At 41.4% G+C, this 22,057-nt stretch overlaps 1 protein-coding gene across 1 annotated transcript; it reads right to left on the reverse strand.

Annotated features, from left to right (window-relative positions):
- Positions 1–1,367: 1,367 nt before the first annotated feature.
- Positions 1,368–15,558, reverse strand: FDX1 (ferredoxin 1). The gene is made up of 4 exons (XM_064441228.1): positions 15,335–15,558; positions 9,272–9,396; positions 7,104–7,233; positions 1,368–2,599 (listed from the first exon to the last, which is right to left on the reverse strand). Exons 1-4 carry the CDS (start codon positions 15,496–15,498, stop codon positions 2,485–2,487), a joined length of 534 nt encoding a protein of 177 aa, XP_064297298.1. The 5' UTR covers positions 15,499–15,558; the 3' UTR covers positions 1,368–2,484.
- Positions 15,559–22,057: the final 6,499 nt, after the last annotated feature.

A 22,057-nucleotide genomic window follows, 5' to 3' on the forward strand; every position in this document is an offset into this window, starting at 1 on the left:
AGTGGTATAAAATAAGATTTATTTGCAAATCATTTTGACAATAAGGAAACAAGTATCTCTGAGCTGTGCATTCTGGAGATTACATGTCAGTTCCTTTGCCTTCTGAGATTTCCGCTTGCATGCAATACAGGATACCTCTAGAATTCAAAATGAACTTAAGTGTTGTTTTTTGCCTCATTGTGCTAAATGATTCCTTCCACAGACACACTATAGGAGAGTCAAAGTCTTTGTAACAAGAAGTTGTCACAGGAAGTGCACAATGAAACAACCTTGGCTTAGAAAGGTGTCACGAGAGCTGTTTCACATTTAACAGTATTAAGCGCTTCAAGATTCCCACAAGGAGAAGCACCTGGTGCTGTAAGTACAAAAAAAACCCAAACAAAAACCCACCAAAACCAAACAACCCCCCAAAGCCCCCCGCAAGAAAACCATAAAACTCAACAAACACCAACACCTACTCCCAAAACTCCCCAGCCATACTGAAGCCTCAGATTCCTTTCCTATGTAGGAACGCACAGTACATCTGGTTATGACCTGAGTTCTTTCTCTTGGAAGCTAAAGAGCTGTGTCTCATGTGAAAAAACAGAAGTTCAGATATGATAATAATTATTAATAATTAACAGTAACCAATTAACTAATAATTAATAGATGAACTCAGGACAAAGGCAATACAAAGTGAGAACTGATTTACCTTAGCGCCTGACTGTAGGAGGGTAACCTCTAGATTAGGGTTAGAGTCACAGCAGCTGAAGAGGAAGACAGTAGTATCTTCAGAACATTTCTTCAAATGATTTCCACCTTTCCCCCCAACCTCGCTTTCTCTGTCTTTCCAAAAGCCAGGAAATTTAAACTCTGAAGTCATATTTTGAATGAGATAAGATAGGAAGCACATTCTGAAAACCCCGTATGATTATGTTCTGAGCAGAGCACATTAAGCATATCTTATTTCAGGGGAAAGTCCAAAGGGAACGCCAGGAAACAAAGTAATAGCTACTCAAAGAAATCAAAAGAATCTGAAGTAGACCTGTTTTCAACACAGTTCTAGAAATTTCTTTTTATAACAGAGGGACTTCCCCCCCCCCCCCCCCCTTTATGAAGCTCAAAATAATCCCATTATTTGACTCTGGAAAAATAATATTTCTCCCCTCTCCCATAAATATCAAGAAAAGTTGTCTAGATGTCATTGTCACCAGTTCAAATAAGGCATTAATGAATGCATTAGATCATTCAAATGTGCACAAACATCTTTTACATATATATATATAAATACACCCCAAAATACTAAAATAACCTTATCATAGTAATAACTATTACATTAATGACAATCATTTCATTCAAGTATTTAGGCAACAAACTTGAGAGACTAATAAAGAGCCATAGAGACATTATTTTATTTTGGTCTACTTTAGAAATAAAACAAGATCCAGCTGAAAGCTCATCATCAGTTCACATGCTACCCCACCACCGGGGTGTCCCTACCACTTTGGGGGAACCTAGTAGTCCATCTTTATGGAATAAATATACTTGGTCATTTCACATCAAACACTACTGAAATGATCCTGAGAGCAAGGCCCAGAATCTAGGAATCTCTTCAAGCTGAATGCCCTAGCTAACATCAGACGGTCTCCTGAACAAGCTCAAAGCTAAAAAAGTAAGGGATAAAGATTTCAGAACAAATCCTATGTTGACAAACATTGCCCTCTTCAAACTCAGCCACCTTCAGGGAACGACAAGAATTTACATCTACCTCCAGTGGTTATGCTCTGCCATTAGACGGCTCCAAGGCTTGACACTTCTAAGCCATGTGTATCCCCGTATTTGTGGTGTAGTCAAACATAAATACAGTTGAGGTTTGTTGACTTCTCATTTGGGCAACAGAGATGCGCTCCAGTAATTAAGCTGCAGGTGCCAACATTCTGTACCAGCCCCTAGATTTCATGGTTTCAAGAGTATTTTTGCAAGGCAAAATTTGCCACATCTCATTAAGATTCCAAAGTTTGGAAAATCCCTACCCTGAAAATCCACTATTTGCTGAGGAAGTATCATATTTACTGAGAACGTGAAGCAGCTCTGAGCATACCATCTTTAATGGCAACACTTTAAGACAACCCCATGCAGTCTTACAATTTTTGTTCTGTTACATATCCAGGTCTGAAGCCTAGAAATGCCATGGGGTTTTTAGGAGTCCTGTAGAAGTGATCTAGTTTTCAAATGTCGTTAAAGGTTTTGGCAGAATAACATTATATGAAATCTGCAATACACTTGCCAAAGTTTAGAATCCAATGATCAGTTATAAGAAGTATTATTGCATTTTAAGCGTAAAAATATAGGAGGTTCTATAAAGAAAATTAAAATAGCATTAATCTAATATTGATAGTCATATAAAATAACTCACAATTATGTAAGTTTCCATATTTAATTAATCATTTAAAAATAAGTTATAAAAATAATTAAGCTTTTTTAAAACCCCTAAGATATTTTCTTTTAGGAGTTTTTACTCATATCTACTGATTGTCTAGCATCAGCAACAGCTTCTGGTACTCGAACAGTCATATCATCCATTGATTTCTTCAAGCAGATTTGGCAGCCTAAACGTGATCTGTAGGGAAATATATGACATTGTTGTTAGTTCTGGCCAATCATATATCTAACAGCATTTACCCCTTTATGCCTCCAACATTCGGCCATCCCAAACACATTAGGATCTAGAAACAGCTACAGCTACTCTTGTGCATGGTCTTAATCAAGACCAGTAGTGAATTGCATGCATCAATGCAGAGATATAAGTGGCAATAGTAATGATTTACATTAAGTAACAGAGTTGAAGTACAATGAAAAGTTGTACACAGAGTACTTCCTACTTGCTGAGGCAACATATAACAATGGTCGCTCTTCCATTTTCAATGGCTTGCTAATAGTGTCATTCCCTGCACTTGACTAAACTTCATCTCCCAAGGCACATTTGGCATTTCCAAAAAGATGAAGGCAATGAATCTGAATGAAAGCCTCCAAAAAAGTATAGCCTAACCCAATCCAGGGCCTGAAGACAGCCCAATGTTTTCAAACTAAACAACTCAAGATTGTGTCATTACACCAGGAAGTGAGTGAAAAGACAAGAAACATAGGAAGAAGGATAAAGTACTCATGGCACCTGAGGAGATACAATCCTTCATTTTTCTACCTATCATTCAGCATGAAAAAATCTTGTACATGAGCAAGTAAAATCAAAAGATTTTATACCACCACAAAATTCTGCAGACACAAGCCACTTTTATTGCTAGGGTATCTTTAATTCAGTGTCCATGCCTTGGTACTTAAGTCTGGAATACATAAACGTCAGCAAGGATGGGCAATGTTTTATAGCACCAGCTGAATAATTTAGTCAGTATAAGAACGTAGCCAGAGACATTATTAAAAAAATGGTACTACATTAATATCTATATAGAACTCTTCCAAGCATGTAGTAACCAACTGTTCTTAAGGCCCTCAAAGCAGTACTATACCCAAAAGTAATACTTCTACGTAAATGACTCTATACATCAACTTCAAATTACTGGAATGTACGTATAAATACATACATTACCAGAAAATTTCATCTCCTGAACATGCATCCATCAGAATAGATTTCAAAATGAAATCTATTAGAGAGATGCGATTTCTAATATTTATATGTAGCATTGACTGTAAGGCTCAATTTGATTGAAGTGTATGATTTAACTAAAGACCAGTGCTAATTGCCTATGTGAATTGCCGCACTGCAGAGCACGTGAAAGGTGAAATAACACTGCCCTTTGTTTTGTACACAGCAGTACAAAAGAAAACCTAGGCAGCACTAAATAACACTGTGAGAAACAGACTACCTTCTCCTATTCAAATTCTTCCACAGCATTTACAATTTTATTGATATTTAACCAGGTTCCCCACCACTCCTTAAAGATGAAGAAGCTTGGACCCCAAAATAGATTTAGTCAATCCCTGCACAAAAGCCATTCTACCTTTAAGCACTTCTGTAGGCCTTCCCTTTATTTCCTCTCATTCTACTACTTCAAAATAAGAAAAAAGACAAAGCAGGAAGACAGAGTTGCACAAGTATAAAGATATGGTGAATCCCAATTTTGTCATATAATGGTATTTTCTGGTTTTCTGCTTGTTCCTACCTAATATTGCCAATGTTCTGTTTACCATTTTGAGGTTGAATTTCTTTTTGTGGGGGTTGGGTTCTGTGGGTTCTTTTTTTTTGGGGGGGGGGGGGGGGGGGGGCGGGGGGGGGGAAGCCAGGGGGCGCGGGTTGGGTTTTGTTTGTTTAAACACTAAACCTTAAGCTGACATTCCTGGAAGGACACTAGCTAGCTGACAGACTATTTCAAGCATGCAAAATTTCCACTGTTCTACTCACCTCTCCATATGCATTTATCTGCACCTTTTAACACCAAACTTCACTTCCTGTCACGCAATGGCACAAGATCCTCACACATGTCTTCGCTGACAGTTTTTTATTTTACCACACTGAGCAACACAGCACTACACACAAACCTTACTCCTCATTCTCTTTTACCAAGTCTCTCACAAATGCTCCGTACGTAAAACCTAGCACCAATCACTTGTAGATCACATACTCTTAACAGACAGCCAAACACTTCTACATTGTTAAAAGACAGAATTTTTTGTTTGTGGGGGTATTTTTTTTGGTTTGTTTTTTTTTTTAACCAATTACTTGTCCTTTACGGGGCCTTTGCTCTTATTCCATTGCAACTCAAAACTTAGTAAAGGATTTCTGGACCTAAGTAAACTATATGAACTGTAAGATCATTCTTCATGCTCAGTGACTCACTGAAGAACTCCCATATCTGTTACTTCCCTCTACAAAAGCTCTGTTGAATTCTTTCCTTACCATTATTTAGCAGAAACTATAAAAAAAGCAACAGCCCATACACACACGACTAATGTGTCCAGTATGGAATCAAACTCACTGTTCTCCAGTTCCAAGATCTCATTTTAAATGTTGGGTTGCTACCTTCCATTCCTTTGATGTGTAAGCAGTTTTAAACCAACTAATTAAGCCTTACAGAGGATAGTTCAGAAAAGTCATATTGAATTCCTGTGGAACTCCTGGGTGAATGCTACCTAGTCATCACCGTTTGTATCTACTCATTTTTCTTACTTGCTGTAATACTACTTCTGTGGACACACCAGTTTGAGACAGGTACTCCAGGAACCCCTCTGCAAAGAACCCTTCCAGTGCATGGACATCCTGTAACACCTTTAGAGACAACAATGCAAAAGAAACTTTGCTTTTATGTTATCTTTTTATATATAAAGTGCACCGTCTACATCACCTATTGGCTCTTCAGGCAGACAAGTTTCCTGCTTCTGTTAGGTTAGCAACAAAAATATTTTTTTTTACTTTTTAGCAAGCTATTTCTCAGCTTATTTTTTTTCTTCAGTATTTTTTTTAAACATTTAATTTGCCAGGGTTTGTCTTACTACTTTTAACAATCTCTACTGTTCTGCAGTTATTCAAAACAATTTTGTTTCAACCTTTCTGATTAATCCCTCATTTTAAAAAACCTTCATGGCAGCTGCCAGCTGACACTTTCCCAAATCCAGAGTCACTGACAAGAAAAAGCTTTTATACTTATGACAGAGCATAGCAGTACATCTCCATCACACAAGTTTATATCAGCACTGAAGACCAGGTAAATGGCTTGGCCCAGAACCTAAAAATTCATAGGAGGATTTTGGTAGATTGTAAGAGTGAAGTAAATTCACACTTAGTAGGCTTACAATTATTTTTCAAGATTGCAAATGTTTTTTTGGGAGACAGGAAAAGGGTAAAACAAAAGAAGCTGAAACAAGTTTCTCATAGCTTCACTTCTTTGTCTTTACAACCTTCCAGAAAAGTTAAGATTTAGCTGAAGTGAGAAAAAGCGTACCCTCACGTAGAAGTGGTTAGTGCAGGATTCCCATTACTGGTATAAGGAGATAAGTTAATTCAGAATACTCCTTTGTAGGGACAAAAAAAAAAAAAAACAAACAACCACCCTATGCTATACAGGTCAGGTATAAAGCCCTCTGACACCACTGGAAGGAGTCTCAAAAACTTCAACAAGCAGTTCCATTGAACCATGAAGGAAAGGGCTTATGAAACCTTGTGAGGCATAGCTGCCTACTGTTGATGTGGGTATGTTCTATGACACGGGCTCTGCATACACCAGCAGGTAGTGCAGCCCACTAAGAATAGGTCTGTGATGAGGATGTGACACCCTAATGACAAGGCATGTGATGGTGGGGGAGATGTAGAACAGAGGGTTACTTTAGACTACCACTAGTCTAATGCTATGCACTGAAATAGCCATTAGCAATTAAAGCACACTTCGGGATTAGTTTCACCCAAAGAGACTCTGGCTTGCGTGCTCCAAGAGCACTGACATGAGTCAAAGCATGAGAAGTGGGAACACTGCCATGTTGGACACTGTTTATGCTAGAGAAGGCTCGGGAGGGGGGTCTTATCAATGTACATAAATACCAGAGAGGTTGTGGAGTCTCCATCCTTGGAGATATTCAAAAGCTCTCTGGACATGGTCCTGGGCATCCTAGGTAGCCCTGCTTGAGCAGGGGGTTGGACCAGATAACCTCAAGAGGTCCTCTCCAACCTCAATCCTTCTGTGATTTTGTGAAAAGAAGATCTGACCAAAACTAAAATACTAATGTAAACTTATTCATAAAATACATCAACTAGCTACAGACCAATGGAGACAGAAAACAGAAGGGAAGGGCAACAAGAACAAGAGAATTCACACATGTGACAGCAGTGGCAAAGTTTTTGTTGAAAGAACTAGGTTTTTGGTCATACTTCAGTATCTGACACTTCTGCATCAGACACCTCTCAAGAGCGAGTACTGGCAAGCACCACTCTTCAGTTTACAAAAACAGTACTGACATTTTTAATATTAATTCAGATAAAGAATATTTAAACTTAGCAGTCCCATTTGTGTAACAGAATCCAGCTATTCATTAAAAGCTGATTAAGGCACTCTAACTGGACTGCTCCATCTGCAAATCCTTTTCATTCTTAGATGTAGTGAAGTGTTATGTTGCCTTACGTTTCTGTGAGGCCATATGCCAGGTCCAGCATGTCCATCTCTTCATCAGTAATTGCATCTAGTTTCTCAAATATGTGGTCTTCAAAGATTAAATGACAAGTTGAACAGGCTAGCGTTCCTTCACATGCACCTAAAGAAAAAAAAGTCCAGATAACAGAAAATTCAAGTTTCAAATTACACCAGAATTACAGCAGAATTCCAGAAGAAATCCTTCATATATAAATGTTTGTGTCATACATCTGTTGATTAGTAAAATTAATGTTTCATATATTCCCACATTCATATACCTACTCCGCATTCAACTGCCAACAGTATTTCTACAGCTCCTACAACATTAAGATTTACTTGAATGCTGTAGTTAAACGCTTTTTTTTAACTATGAAAAGAAACAGTGGGATTCATCATCAGATCACAAGAACCACGCACAAAGCGCTGTGCTGTTAGCATGTAGTAACAGTATCAACAGCATATATTCAAAGTGAGCATGACACTGTAATAGAAGTCTTGATTTTAAAAACATATTACATCTTCAAATACATACAACAAATTTGACATTATTAGGTACTTCATTTAAACTCTACTTTTTCACATGCATTCGTATGAGCAGCTTAAGCATTTTAATACTGGGGGGGGGGGGGGGGAGGAAACACCAACCAGTCTATCTGAACAGTGGAAGGTCTTTCTGCAACTTAAAGCTAGCAGTAGCAAACAAATTTAAGTGCAGCTGAATCATTCCGTTTCGTCTTTACACAGATATTTCTATTACTATTACTGCACATGGGATGCCCCCTAGTGACAGAAGTAAATGGGTATGATTTACATTTTTCATTTTTCCCTCATTACTTTTTTCCTAAACACAGAACATACATTTTTACATTATTTATACTGCATTATTTCTCTGCCCTAGTATGATGCTTCATTAGCAAAAGGTTATTGAAATGGGACTAGCGTATATTATAATTAAAGATTGTTACAGTACCTCCAATTTTTAGTTTGTCTTCTGTTTGACAGCATTATTTTTTTTCCACTTTACCACAATGCTTTAACATGGCAGATATTTACCCAAACAGAGAGAATATTTACTGTAGAACACAAGCAGACTAGCCATCAGCCTATATGACACATTTATTAAGTGATACATAAAGCTAGTTATCCCAACGCATTACAGATTTTAAAGAGACAGTTTTTCTTCCCCAAATGTATGCAACTGTAGTCATAAGAGTTCTCTCAGACAAGGATTTTATTACTAGCAATGAAGTTTATTTGCACTTAAATAAAACACACCTCCAATTTCCAACCGTGCTACCTACTGCTAGCTATGTAGCCTACTTTTTTTCTTCCTCTAATCACTCCATGCTATGCCTTCGCTCATGCAAACTGTAATTCCGCTTCCTGCTTTAGTTTGTACTATTAATTCTTAAGCTTGTGTTCATGTAAATACCTGTCCTGAGGTATTTGCCATTACCAAATAACACTGCTTTGCATGGGCATAATCCTACAATTTCAGTGGAACTAACTATGGAAAGCACAAAAATTTGAAGGTGTTATGACTTCCCCCAATTTTGATTTTAAACAGAACTTGTACCAAGTTAGAATTTCACTAGGGCATTGGTCTCTTTTACCCCAGTCCTTTATTAAGGATTAAACTTCTTGCTCTTCACTGCTAACTGACATGGTTTTGGTATGTTTCTTTCACTTAGCACTCAAGTATATAGCAATTTGTGGTACAAAATGCCTGGTAATAAATTGAGACAGTATAACAATACGGCAACAGTAACCAGCCACTGTTAGAAAAACACCAGTTTTGCATTGCCTCCAGAACCTTTCAGCTCAGAAGGGTCTGCAGGTGGCATCTTTCAAATTCCACCTTGACAGCACTCTGTCCACGTTCCCTCCTTTAACATTTAAGCAAGGCTCACCCCAAATATATTTTTAGACCTTAACCCAAAGCATTTTATGGACCTGCAGGGAAAAATTGAGAGAAAATCCAAATTAAAAGCAGATAGCTTTATAAATAAATTAATAAATAAATATTCATTTACAGATGGACTCAATGATCTTAAGGGTCCTTTCCAAACAAAATGATTCTATGATTCTATAAATATAATGAATATACTGTTAATAGAACATAATTTCTAGTCACTGAATACAGTATTCAGTCTACTTACCAAAACCATCTATATCTAGATTATTATCAACAACAACATCCAGCAGTGAATCCCCAGGTTTTCCTTTGGCTGTTAGTTTGTCACCATCACGATTTATGAAATGAACAGTTATTTTATCTTCTGAGCTGAAAAATAGAAGTATATAAAGGAATTAAAGAAAGAATTCTAGAATTTTAAAACTGATTGAATACTAAACCACCAGTAATCACTATCAACTCTAAGAGGACAGAAACCTACATTATTGACTTTTAAGAAGCTGTAACAGGTACAGGCATTTACTGCTGTACATTGAACAAAGGCCATGAAAAATAAGGAAAAAGAGCGCTTGGTTTGTGTTTTGTCACTAGAAGCTATATAGGATTGTGACATTTTGCCTTTCATTGAAGACAGTCAGAGCTATTTTATTTTAGGCACAATATTTGTATTTTTACCAAATAAAAGAGCTTATTTTAAATTCTTCTCTTCACTCCTTTCTGTGGAGTCTTCCTTTGGATTTATAAAATTTTAATTCTTGCCATCACTGTCATTTAGGACAAATACAAAAATGTTCTCATTTCTGTTTAGAGTTTAAGGCATTTTACTTTATTATTTCCAAAATTTAATTATCCTCTCCTCCCAAGAAAAAAATACTCTAAAAGCATTCTGCTTTTTTAAGCACAGTTTATCTTAGTATTTCACTTTGTAAATACTAATTCCAGTGAAGGTCAAAGTTTTGACATTGGTTTCAAAGAGAGGTTTACTATTTTCCTGTTTTGCTTTTCAGACAATTATGTTTATTTAAGAAAAACTTCTCTTTCAGTCTGCACAGAAATTTCTTGAGACTAATGCTTTTAATATAACAATGCAGTCATTGGTCCCCGCCAGCATGGATTCATGAGGGGAAAGTCCTGCCTAATAAACTTGATTTCCTTCTATGACAAGGTTACCCACCTAGCTGACCAAGGAAAGCCAGTCAATGTGATCTTTTAGATTTCAGTAAAGTTTTTGATAGTGTCTCTCACAGTATCCTCCTGGACAAAATGTCCAGCATACAGCTGGATAAGCACGTAATGCAATGCGTGAGCAATTGGTTGATGGGTCAGGCTCAAAGGGTTATAGTAAATGAGGCTACTTCAGGCTGGTGACTGGTCACTAGTGGGGTTCCACAGGGATCCATCTTGGGGCCAGTACCCTTTAATCTCTTTGTTAAAGACTTGGATGCAAACTAATTAAGTTTGCTGATGACACAAAACAGGGAGTAGCTGGACAGGCTGGAGAGCTGGGCAATCACCAACCGTATGAAGTTTAACAAGGGCAAGTGTCAGATTTTACACCTGGGGCACGGCAACCCTGGATGTACATACAGACTGGGGAACAAGAGGCTGGAGAGCAGCTCTGCAGAGACGGACCTGGGGGTTCTGGTCGATGGCACGTGGACATGAGCCAACAGAGTGCCCTGGCAGCCAAGAGGGCCAGCTGTGCCCTGGGGTGCATCAAGCACTGCATTGCAGCCGGTCGAGGGAGGGGATTGCCCTGCTCTACTCTGCACTGGTGCAGCCTCACCTCAAGTGCTGTGTGTAGTTTTGGGTCCCACAGTACATTAAGGGTATAAAGCTACTAGAGCGTGTCCAGAGGAGGGCCATGAAGTTGGTGAAAAGTTTAGAGGAGAAACTGTACAAGGCACAGCTAAAGTCACTTGGTTTGTTCAGGCTGGAGAAGAGGAGACTGAGGGCAGACCTCATCGCGGTCTACAGCTTCCTCACAAGGGGAGGAGGAGGGGCAGGTGCTGATCTCTTCTCTCTGGTGACCAACAACAGGACCTAAGGGAAGAGCAGGAAGATGTGCCCAGGGAGGTAGTCATGGTGCCAAGCCTGATGGTATTCAAGCAGCACTTGGACAATGCCCTCAGAGACATGGTGTAAATTTGGGCTTGTCCTGTGCAGGAACAGGAGTTGGACTTGATCCTTTTGGGTCCCTTCCAACTCAGCACATTCTAGGATTCTATGATTAAAAAATAAAAAAACAGGGGTACATAATTCCTTATTATGTAACTTCACATTCAAATTAAATGAAAGCTTAAAATACTAACAACTAAAATACAGCCTGTTTGTTTTTAAACTATATTATTTACTATAGAAAGTGAGTAAAAGAAGAAAAACCTATTGGATAGGCAAAGAAACGTGCCATTAAATGAGATACAAATAAAACAACTGAAAGCTAATGCAAGAAATCCGATGTTTCAATGTGCAATCTGTGTTTAAGGACAGCATGCTTATTATTACCTTTAATCTTTTTAGTAATTTGGTCTTTGAGTGATCTGTCAGATGGAAAGCATACAAGCTTGAAAAAGCAAGTCACTCTCATGACAACTCTAACCTGCAGAGCTGAATATTTAAGTAAATTTTGAAAGTGGCCATACTGAAACACCAGTAAACAGCTTACTCCTGGAACTGGCTACAAAAGAGAGTGTTTTTAGCGATCTGAGTCCTAGCTTGTTTTGAAAAACAACACATGTTTGTTGCTGTAGACTTAACATACTCACCACAACTGTAAGCTCAGTTGGCAGCAGTACACACCATGATTCATTATGATGCCATGTTCAATTCTTGTCATATCATCCCTAAGCCCATTCTCCAGAAGGCAGCCACAAGCTACTATAAACTATAAATTCATTCCAAATTTATAATCGATAACAAAGGATTGACCTTGTTGATCTGCAGAATGCAACTGAAGCATGCACTACAATAAAATTCAGAAATCTTAAGGATCGAGCTTTACAAAATGCAATTAACATTGCACAGTCACCTGTGATATCAAAGGACCACCTCCAACAAACCATTCTGTGGAGGTTTAAGTTATCACTCAGCTCTTTTTGCTCCTTTGCTGTGTTAACACCTCCCACAGGACAACCAAGGAAACAAGCACCCACTTCTTAGATATACAAGTAAAAAATTCACCATCTTCACTGGACATTTAAGACTGATGGGTTTAGATTGCATCTGGAAAGGTATAGATTCACATTCTGACAGCCAAAGTAAACCACTGACAGTGCAATTTTAAACTGCTTCAAAAATCCTTTCTAGAGCTCACCAAAATACACTCTCATTTACTGAAATATTTCTGTCAACATGACAAGTCCAACCTGACAAGAAACACAATGCAAGATGTACTTGTATTTATGAGCATCCTCTGCCCAAGGTATAGACATGACAAGTATTAAGTATTTGTTCAATATCCAAAACATACCCTCTCCTGTATTACAGGACAAGGCAATCACAATCAATGCAGACCAAACAGCAAGATGTCTGTCCATCCATTAGGTCACTGGAACCCTTGTAAAAGGCAAGCCATCTCCATCCCAGTTTTCAAAACACACCTGCAGCTGCCTTCACCTATGATTACACTTTAATCTGGCAAAAGAAAAAGGGTCCTGGCCTCCCTCCTTTGTTCCTTTTATCTCCAACGCTCGCACTGTTATGGAGTAAACTGGGTCTGGAAACAAAACTGGCTGAAACCCAACCTTCGCAGGTCAGTGGCCATGGGAATGTCAGAACCAGTACACACTCAGGTCTGCCCATTATGTGACATTTACATCAGTTTAAAACAATTGCACTACTGCAACTTTATGATGCAATAATACAACCTAAGCTTCATGTTCAGCTTAAGCCAATCTCCTTCCGATATAAACATGTGGGTTTGGGTGATCCCCACTCCAAATCGTCCTGCCATCATCTGTATACCGCTATTACCGCAAGTCAAATCATTTTGCTCATCATAAAAACAAAGTAGCCCCAGCTGAACCCGCAAGCAAAACTGACAGAAGCAGCACTGTCCACAGCAAAATGAGGAAACAGGAGTTGGATCTTCTTTTTGGTAGCAACAATCCTGACAGCTACATCTCCCACCTTAAAAGAAGTATTCTTTTGAAACTTCAGCTATTACTTCCAAGTAAGAATCACCTTACATTCCTCCAAACAAAACATAAAGGTAACAACTGTATCCTGGTGTTGCACGTGGCTACACCATGTTGGGAGACCAACTCTGTTACTTTCAGATCCTTTATTAAACAGTAAATCTTACAGCTTAACCTAATTACCTTGAAGTGTTTCATGAATCAAACTATTGTAGAGGCTCAATTAAAATATGGAAGTTATAAATCTGAACTAGTCTTTTAAACATGTAATTATGTTGTGCACCAAAAATTTGTACAGCTACCTAAACGGGTATAAAAGAATTCTGAGACAACTACTGTTCAGTATGAAACTAAAAGAGAGGATAATGGATTAAAATGGAGCAAGAAAAAGAATGAAATGGAAATTAAACATAACACTGAAGCCCTTGGAAACACCTACTCTCAAGAATCACCTCAGCTGATGATTTATATAACTAGGTCTTCAACCTCTAGACACAAAACTAGCTAATTTTACATATACAAACGACAATGTATCTTTTGACTGACTGACTATATAAAGTTCAGGAACTGGTCTCAGACAATATGACATCCAGAAACGGTAGGACTAGAGAACATAATTGAGCATAAGTGGAGAAAACACTAATATATGAATGAAACACAGATTTTCTTTTTCTCCCAGCCCACTTGGCCAGGCTATGACATGTATTGTATAAACAATATATTTGAAATACTCACTTGTGTGAGCTTTTTTGCTGGTATGCTTGCACAATGAATGTGAATAAATTCCAACCTATATTCAGTCTGCTTGTGAAAGACCTAGGGGATTACAGGTCTTACATTACTATTAGGTAAGGAGATGTTTTCCCTTTTTAATATTATTTTTCCTCCCATTTTTACCCTGTTAAATAATTTTTAAGACCTTTTAAAAATTTGAGAATACTTTACAATAACCTTTTGATTTTTTTAATGAAAAACTGCTAATCAGGGACCTCAAAATAACTGATGGTTGGGGCACTCACTCAGTGAAGACTTATTTTTAAGACACTCAGCATGCTCACTCAGAGGAGAGATCTTAACCACCAACTTAATTCCCTCATATGGGAGTCCTAGACTAAAAAGCTGGTTTGTCTTTTCGTATCAAAAGTACCTCATGGAACAAAGTAAAAGAGCACCTACAGGACAGTTTAAAAGCAAACTTCTGAAACAGCTTTGATAGCAAGGGCACTACCCAACCCTCTGGAAATGGGCTACGCTACACCACTGACGCTGGACAGCTGATTGCAGGTCCTTTTCTAAGTCAAAGGAACTTCTCTGGCACCCAAGTAAATTAGGCTTTTAAAACATCTGTATCTTAAATACTGACAGTTAATTGTAGTATCTGACCTATCTTTGAATATAGAAGCTACAAGCTGTGCATAAGCATGGTCTTTGACTACCTGTACTAAGTTGCAAACCTATAATCATGGGCTGTGGAATATTAAATGTCTACAGGTGTAATGCATTTTGAAACACCTACTCATCCATACTGGTGAGGAAAGGTGGGGTTCGGCACACTTAGGTGCATGAGTGCTCTTCAGTAAAGAAAAACTATACTAAAGGGAGAAGAGATCTCTGGTATCGGGCTCACACTGATGCACTGTACTGCTGCCACAAGCCTAGTCAGGCTTTCACAAAACAAAAAAGGGGGGGCAAGCACCGCGCTGCATGAAAAAGCAACACTGACGAGGTCACAACCTTTTAGAAAACTAGCTTAAACATTAGGAACCCTAGTTTAGCCTTGCGTAACGTTACAAGCTCTGTCAACGGGGCTGCAGATCACATAGGCTTAACCACGCCGCCGGGTCCCCCCCCGCAACCCTCCACAGCGCTTCGCTGCCACCGCCACGGCCGCCGCGGGCAGGACGGTGAGAGCCGGGGCGAAGCGCGGCCGTGACGGGGCCGAGGGGAGGGCCGGGACCTGCCCCCGGCGGGCCGGGCCGGGACAACGGGGCACCGCCGCGACCGACCGGGGAAGGTCACGCAGCGCCAGCCCGGCCCGGCCGCCCCTGCCCTCAGCGCCGAGGCCCGAGCAGCGGCCCGGAAAGGCTCGGCGCGGTCGCGGCGGGCAGGCGGCCGCCACCGCCGCCGCCGTGAGGAGTCTGCCCGGCCCCTCACGGCTCCGACCCCCTTACCTGAGCACCGCCCGGGCAGATAGGCTGAACAGCCGGGCTGCCCTCACGGCAGCGGCGGCGCTGCAGCAGCCCGGCCTCGTTCCGGCTGCTGGCGAGGCAGAGAAGAGCAATCGGCGGACGGAAGCGGCGGCCCGCAGGAGCCGGCCCGGCCCCGCGGCGGCCATGGCGACGGCGGCAGGAGGGAGCGCGGGGCCTCTGCGCCGGGGGAGGGGCCAGGGCGAAGTCCCGCCGCTAGTGCAAGCTGCAGCGATTCTCGTAGCCGTCTACGCAACGTGCTTCCCGCCCCCTTTTGGCGGCGGCGCGACGGGAAGAGCGGAGTTACGCAAACTGCGCAGCGATGCGCTGTGGGAAGGGGCCCGGCCTTACGGAAAAGGCGGAAGGCGTTGCCCGTCGCTGTCTTCCCGTCAGCTTCCTTCTTGTTCCCTCAGGGCACGCCGTGGGCAGGTTCAAGCTATCTGTATCCCAAATCCAAGCCCTAGGCCTAGTCCTCCCGGGAAGGTGGTCCCGTGGAGCGCGACATATCCTGGCCCGCTCCTCGGTTGGGTCTGTGACAGATTTCTTGTTGCGGCTGGGCCAAGGCAAGGGTTCAGTGCTGCCTGGGCCTCGACGGGGTCCCTGACACATGCTGTGGAGCTGGTACCCGAGGAGCTGTCAGTACATCCCAAATGTCCTTCTGGGAGGCCTGACCTGTGAGGGACTGGGCTTCTTGGCTCCTGGGAGGGCAAGAAGCGCAGTCCCAGGGAAGCAGAGCTGGCAGCTCTGGCGTCTTGGCGCTCCGCCTGGCTGCCCAGGCAGGACCACTGAGAAATTCCCAGTTCCTCAGTACTATGTCTTATGACAGAAGATCAACTTCTAAAACTCAGGCATCAGCAAAGGGACAGCAATGGTATCAGGTTTTAGCAGGAGGTGAGCATTCATGGCGAATGGATCAAATATCAGAATGTGCAACGGCAAATTTTGAGATTTCCTGGGCAATTACAGACTGCAGATGTACACTTTGGCTCTCTGCAATGTACACAATGCTCTACAAGTTTTGATTACATGATTATGTAGATCCCCTTCACTCTACTGCACCCAGACTAGAGAGTGCTGAGTGAATGAGGAAGAACTGGAGCATTTGTTTTTTAAAAAAATTGTTCAAACAGCAGTGGAAATACATGGGGGAAAGAAGGATATGTTGGTTACCTCTGATGCACTTGGGGTAGCTAAGATTATTCCTGATGCCTTATGATTTAGGAGTGTGGTTTTGTTTTGTCAGAGTAAGATCAAAGAAGGAAATAACATTATACTGTATAACTTAAACTGGTACATTTTCTTTAAGGAGAGGAGAAGGTTGTGGTGGAAATGTCAAGAGCCTGCAGACTGCCTGGCCATAAACCAAGTGACTTGAATGTGCCAGTTTTGTCTGCTTCAGATACATAGCTCCTGTCCTCTTAAGTTAGACTCAATGTCATCAGAGGTATTCCCTTTACCAATTACAAATATGGCCAAAGTAAGATTTTATATAGTCTGAATCTTGTCTTTCAAGCTTTATTTCAATTATTGCTATGTCAAAGTAGCTTTTATAGCCCCTACACTGTATGAATCCTGTCATATCAAATTTATTTAATGTCATTATCCTTTACAATCCAGTATTCTTTCCATAAAAGCAAATTTACTGCTGTCCCCATCTAGATTTAGCATAGGACTTTAGAAGTGTTACAATTGCCTAGATGCACAGTGTATCTCTAAATTTCAGCTGGCATGAGGATGACTATTTTTTTCTAGGCAATTTCCTTAAAAACTGTACCTGTCACAGAGGCTGCAGTAACTTTACATAGGTTGCCACTGTGTAATACTGGCAGAATAGCTTTCAGTTGTTCTTTGATTACTAGCAAAATAATTGTGCTTTTTCAAATATACCATTCGTAGAGTAATATTTTAAAATATAACTGAAATCAGTGTAGATCAATAGAGATCATAGAGCAGTTGCTGAAATAAATACTCTGAAGGCCAGATCCTCAGCTAGTACACTGGTATCCTGTCACCCACGCTGAGCTTTTTTTCATTAGGTTTCACTCTTTTGCAACACAAGACAATGTGGCCACAAATAATACAGTCTATTTCAATGTTCTCACTACAGCATAGGGTCATATATGCATACTTGTAAGGCAGTATATAGCTAAATACATACACCTTTATGTGGACTACTAATACTGAAAAGCCAAAAGACCACATCAGATAATCTAGTCTGACTTTAACCAGGAGGCTGCTTGCCATAAATTAATGGTTAATGCAGGAAATAAATCTGAAAGGGACCCTCTGGACCTTCTAATGTAAACCTTTGCTGTCACATGCAACTAAATATAAAAGTATTTATCCATTCCTTAAAGTTTTCTTGCTGGTATTAACTGTACCGAAAAAAAACAGTGTCAAAATTTCACTCTTTGGAAGGGTAGAAGGCCTAATTATTAATTTTCAAATAATTAATTTTATTAGTTTAATTCTTGGTATAGGATTATTTATACTGATTTGTCCTTGGCCAGTGTTGCCCATGAGTTTAAGTAAGTTTTGTTCTTTGTGATATTCACCCATTATTTGTTGTACCTCCTCCAGCCCTTTTATTTTAGCCTCTGTTGTTACTAGTCTCCTTTCATAAGACAGGAACCTCTTACTATTGTCCTGATTATCCCACTGAGTTGTCTGTGCATATTTTAGTTTGAACTCACCCTTGTTAAACATGGGAGACTAGTTACACTTCAGGTCTTGTACAGTGTCTCTGATGGAAATACGTGGCCCTGATACATCCTAGGATTGTATTTGATTTCTTTTTTTCATATATGCATCTAATTAGTAGCCTGAAATAATTTTGTGATCAGTTAATAACCCATATGTCCCTTGTTGCTTCTCATTAATGAAGCCATCGTTAACAGCAAGAGTTCTTGGTTCCCCCAGACTGAACGCAGTAAGGTCTCTAAACTTTGGTTCGATCTACTTTCATGTGGGGTTTTCATTCAAACACCGTTTGAATGAATAAGACCGTTTCCATTAACCAACTTGACCCCTGTGTTGGACATGTTCCACAGCTCTGTTCCAGCCCTCAGACTGCCCTGGCCCCAAGCGCATTACCCCTGTGCAGAAGTTTAGCTGGCAGAGTCCAAGGTCAGTTCCTTCACTAATAAGAGGAGTTGTGAAAAAAGCTAGTAGTGAGGGCCTGACTCTTCTTTCCCTTCAGAGGTGCTTTTAAGCCAAGGCAGCAGCTCTCTTTGCACCATCTCACATCTTGTGAGTCGGGCCCTGACCTGGACTTGCTGACTTGGCATCCTGGCTTGGCCTTGGACCTGCCTGGTCACTGTGGCCCTGCTGGGCAGCTGCTGGACTGTGTCTGACCCTGACCAGCAGGTCTCCACCCTAGTGAGGCCACATCTGGAGAACTGTGTTCAGTTCTGGGTCCCCCAGATCAAGAAAGACAGTGAACTGCTCGAGCAAGTCCAGCTGGGAGCTACCAAGATGATCAGAGGGCTGGAACATCTCTTTTAAGAGGAAAGTCTGAGAGACCTGGGTTTGTGTAGCCTGGAGAAGAGAAGACTGAGTGGGGATCTTGTCAATACTTATAAATATCTAAAGAGTGGGTGTCAGGATGATGAGACTAGACTCTTTTCAATAGTGCCCAATGACAGGACAAGGGGCAATGGGCACAAGTTGGAACACAGGGAGTTCCACTTTAACATGAGAAAAATCTTCTTTCCTGTGAGGGTGCCAGAGCAGTGGAACAGGCTGCCCAAGGAGGCTGTGGAGTCTCCTTCCCTGGAGACATTCAAACCCCACCTGGATGCGGCCCTGTGCCCCCTGCTCTAGGTGTCCCTGCTCAAGCAGGGGGGTTGGACAAGATGATCTCCAGAGGTCTCTTTCAACCCCTGCCATACTGTGATTCTGTGACAACTGTCTCTTAACCCAGTCTTGACCCTGGCTTGCCTCTTCGCATCCTGGCTCCTTGTTGGTGAGGTGACTCCTTTCCCTTACCTTGGTATTGTGCTTAGCTCCCAGCACACCTTCTGTTGCAGACCAGCCAAATCTTGCTGCTCCTTGACACCCCAAATACAGAACCCTCCTAATTTCCTCATAATTTCTATGTAATGTACGCCTTTGGGTGGGCAAGCTTGAAGAAAATGGTGGAGCAAATCAAGTTGGGACACCTTGATAAAGTAAGAGTAGCAGAGTGAAATAAAAGAGAGAAAAACTACAGAGTGTAGCAAACATCTCTCTGAATCTCACCTTGGTTGTCTGCAAGTTTTTCTTGCTTGTCTCCACGGCATGTTCATTCTAATGGTAAACACTTTGTGAGAGGCACTTCTTCTTTCCTATGTATTTGTACAGGTTCTTGCACATTCGGGAATAGATGTAATACTAACATTTTTTTATAATTATGTCCTCCGATGCTTTATTAAGTTTATATCTGTAGGAGGCCAACAAACCACTAGATGGCAAACAACTTCAGCAAGATAATACACAATTATTCAGAGTCTTCTGTCCTCAGCTTCACTGCTGAGGCCATGGAGTGTAGTCCCATGGCAATTTGTAGAAATCTGGGGTGAAGCTGATATGGTCCTGCTACCCTCTGCCTCTCCCTCCCTTCTGCTGTTCTAGTGTTCATGAGCCAGGTGTGAGTGTATTCATAAAAGTGATCTGTGCAAAAGCTCACCTAGGAAAAGACAAACAAGGAAAAGAAGAAAAGGAAAGGGAAAAGAAGAAAGTAGTTTCCAGTCATTTCAGTTCCATCAACCAGCTTACAGGCCCCCTGTGCAAAACAAGAGGATGTATTTGGGGAAACAGCAGTCCCAGATTGGATTGGTTTATGCTGCTGAGTAAAGGTATAACATATCCTTCTATTTGGCATAAAATTCCAGGGTTCAGGATGATAAAAACATTGCATATGCATACCAATGCTCAGCAGATAATTTCTATAGTTTACTACAGATGATCTGTCTGAGTCTTGGTTTTCTACCTACAAGAGACATGGCATGAATGCATATTTACAAAATGCAAATCCTGCTATTTAAAAGAGATTTTTAAAATAACAAATCACAGAATCACAGGTTGGAAGGGACTTCAGGGATCATCTAGTCCACCAAGTAATCAGACTTCTGTATACAATTAGCTTTTCTGTTCATTATCAAAGTTCTCTCTGAACATGTGTTTTAACCTGGTTTTGGATTTTGGAAGCCAAATTGTGTTAAATTATCCCTTTCAGCTGAAACACATGAGGAGATTCAGAGTAAGGAAAGGTTCTGTGGTCCATGTGGAGCTCTCCTTTTGTGATCATCTCCTGTTAACCAGCATCAGAGCAGAACCATCTCATCCAAAGTCTCTTCTCTAAGGCAGTGCAATTTGTGATATCCTGGCTTCTCCACTTTGGGTTTTGGCATGACTCTTCCAGTTCAGTCCTCTGGCTACAGTTTCTCTTTCATTACAAGAGTGTGACTAAGCCCTCACAAAAAGAGACAGGAGAGCAGCGGGCCACATAATTTCATCTCTGCAACCTTTGTGTGACTGGGGACAGGAGTGGTCATGTGAGCTGCTGACACAGAACATTTTCTACATGTTTGTTCCTCCAAACTACGGCATCTCTTCAACATGATTTTTCTAGTTCTGAGACCGTGTAAATGAAATGGTCTTTCTCTCTAGCTGCCCCTGATGGTTCAGTAACGCAGACCTTGATCTCATTTTAAGCAATCAAACATAAATAAAATGTAGTAATTGATCATAGACAGCTCCAACCAGTCAGAAACTATCAGAGATTCAGTTTGTACCTGAGTGAGTGGGACACACAGGCTGGACACTTTGTTGCTACCTTCAGCCGAGGAGCATAGGACTTGAGGGTGGTGAGGTCTGAAGTAACCCGTGCTTGAAAGGAGGCAGGAATGTGAAGGAGAGGTCATCACCTGTGCTGAGTTGACCCTGGCTGGAGACCAGGTGCCCACCAAAGCCACTCTATCACTCCCCCTCCTCAGCTGGACAGGGGAGAGAAAATATAATGAAAGGCTCATGGGTCAAGACAAGAATAGGGAGTTCACTCAGCAATTACCATCATGGGCAAAACAGACACAACTTAGGAAAAAAATAGCTTAATTTATTACCAATCAAATCAGAGTAGGAAAATGAGAAATAAAACCTAAATCCTAAAACACCTTTCCCCCATCCCTCCCTTCTTCCCGGGCTTAACTTCACTCCCAATTTTCTCTACCTCCTTCCCTCAGCAGCACAGGGGGACGGGGAATGGGGGTTGTGGCCAGTTCATCACACATTGTCTCTGCTGCTCCTTCCTCTTCAGGGGGAGGACTCCTCACACTCTTCCCCCGCTCCAGTGTGGGGTCCCTCCCTTTGCAGACAGTCCTCCATGAAATTCTCCAATGAGGGTCCCTTCCATGGGGCACCATCCTTCAGGAACAGGCTGCTCCAGCGTGGGTCCCCCACGGGGTCACAAGCCCTGCCAGCAAATCTGCTCCAACGTGGGCTCCTCTCTCCACAGGGCCACAGCTCCTGCCAGGACCCTGTTCCACTGGGGGCTTCCCACGGGGTCACAGCCTCCTTCGGGCATCCACCTGCTCCAGCGTGGGGTCCTCCACGGGCTGCAGGTGGATATCTGCTCCACTGTAAACCTCCATGGGCTGCAGGGGGACAGCCTGCCTCACCGTGGTCTTCACTACAGGCTGCAGGGGAATCCCTGCTCCAGTGCCTGGAGCA

Source organism: Phalacrocorax carbo, chromosome 1, assembly GCF_963921805.1.
Source record: "Phalacrocorax carbo chromosome 1, bPhaCar2.1, whole genome shotgun sequence".
NCBI lineage: Eukaryota > Metazoa > Chordata > Aves > Suliformes > Phalacrocoracidae > Phalacrocorax > Phalacrocorax carbo.

Excerpts from the sequence above, each read along its gene's own strand:
- FDX1 (XM_064441228.1), bottom strand. The coding sequence starts at position 15,498 with ATGGCCGCCGCGGGGCCGGGCCGGCTCCTGCGGGCCGCCGCTTCCGTC. Across the intron at positions 7,234-9,271 it reads TCTAGATATAGATGGTTTTG|GTGCATGTGAAGGAACGCTA; the intron begins GTAAGTAGACTG and ends TTTTTTCTTTAG. Across the intron at positions 2,600-7,103 it reads GCATATGGCCTCACAGAAAC|ATCACGTTTAGGCTGCCAAA; the intron begins GTAAGGCAACAT and ends ATTTCCCTACAG.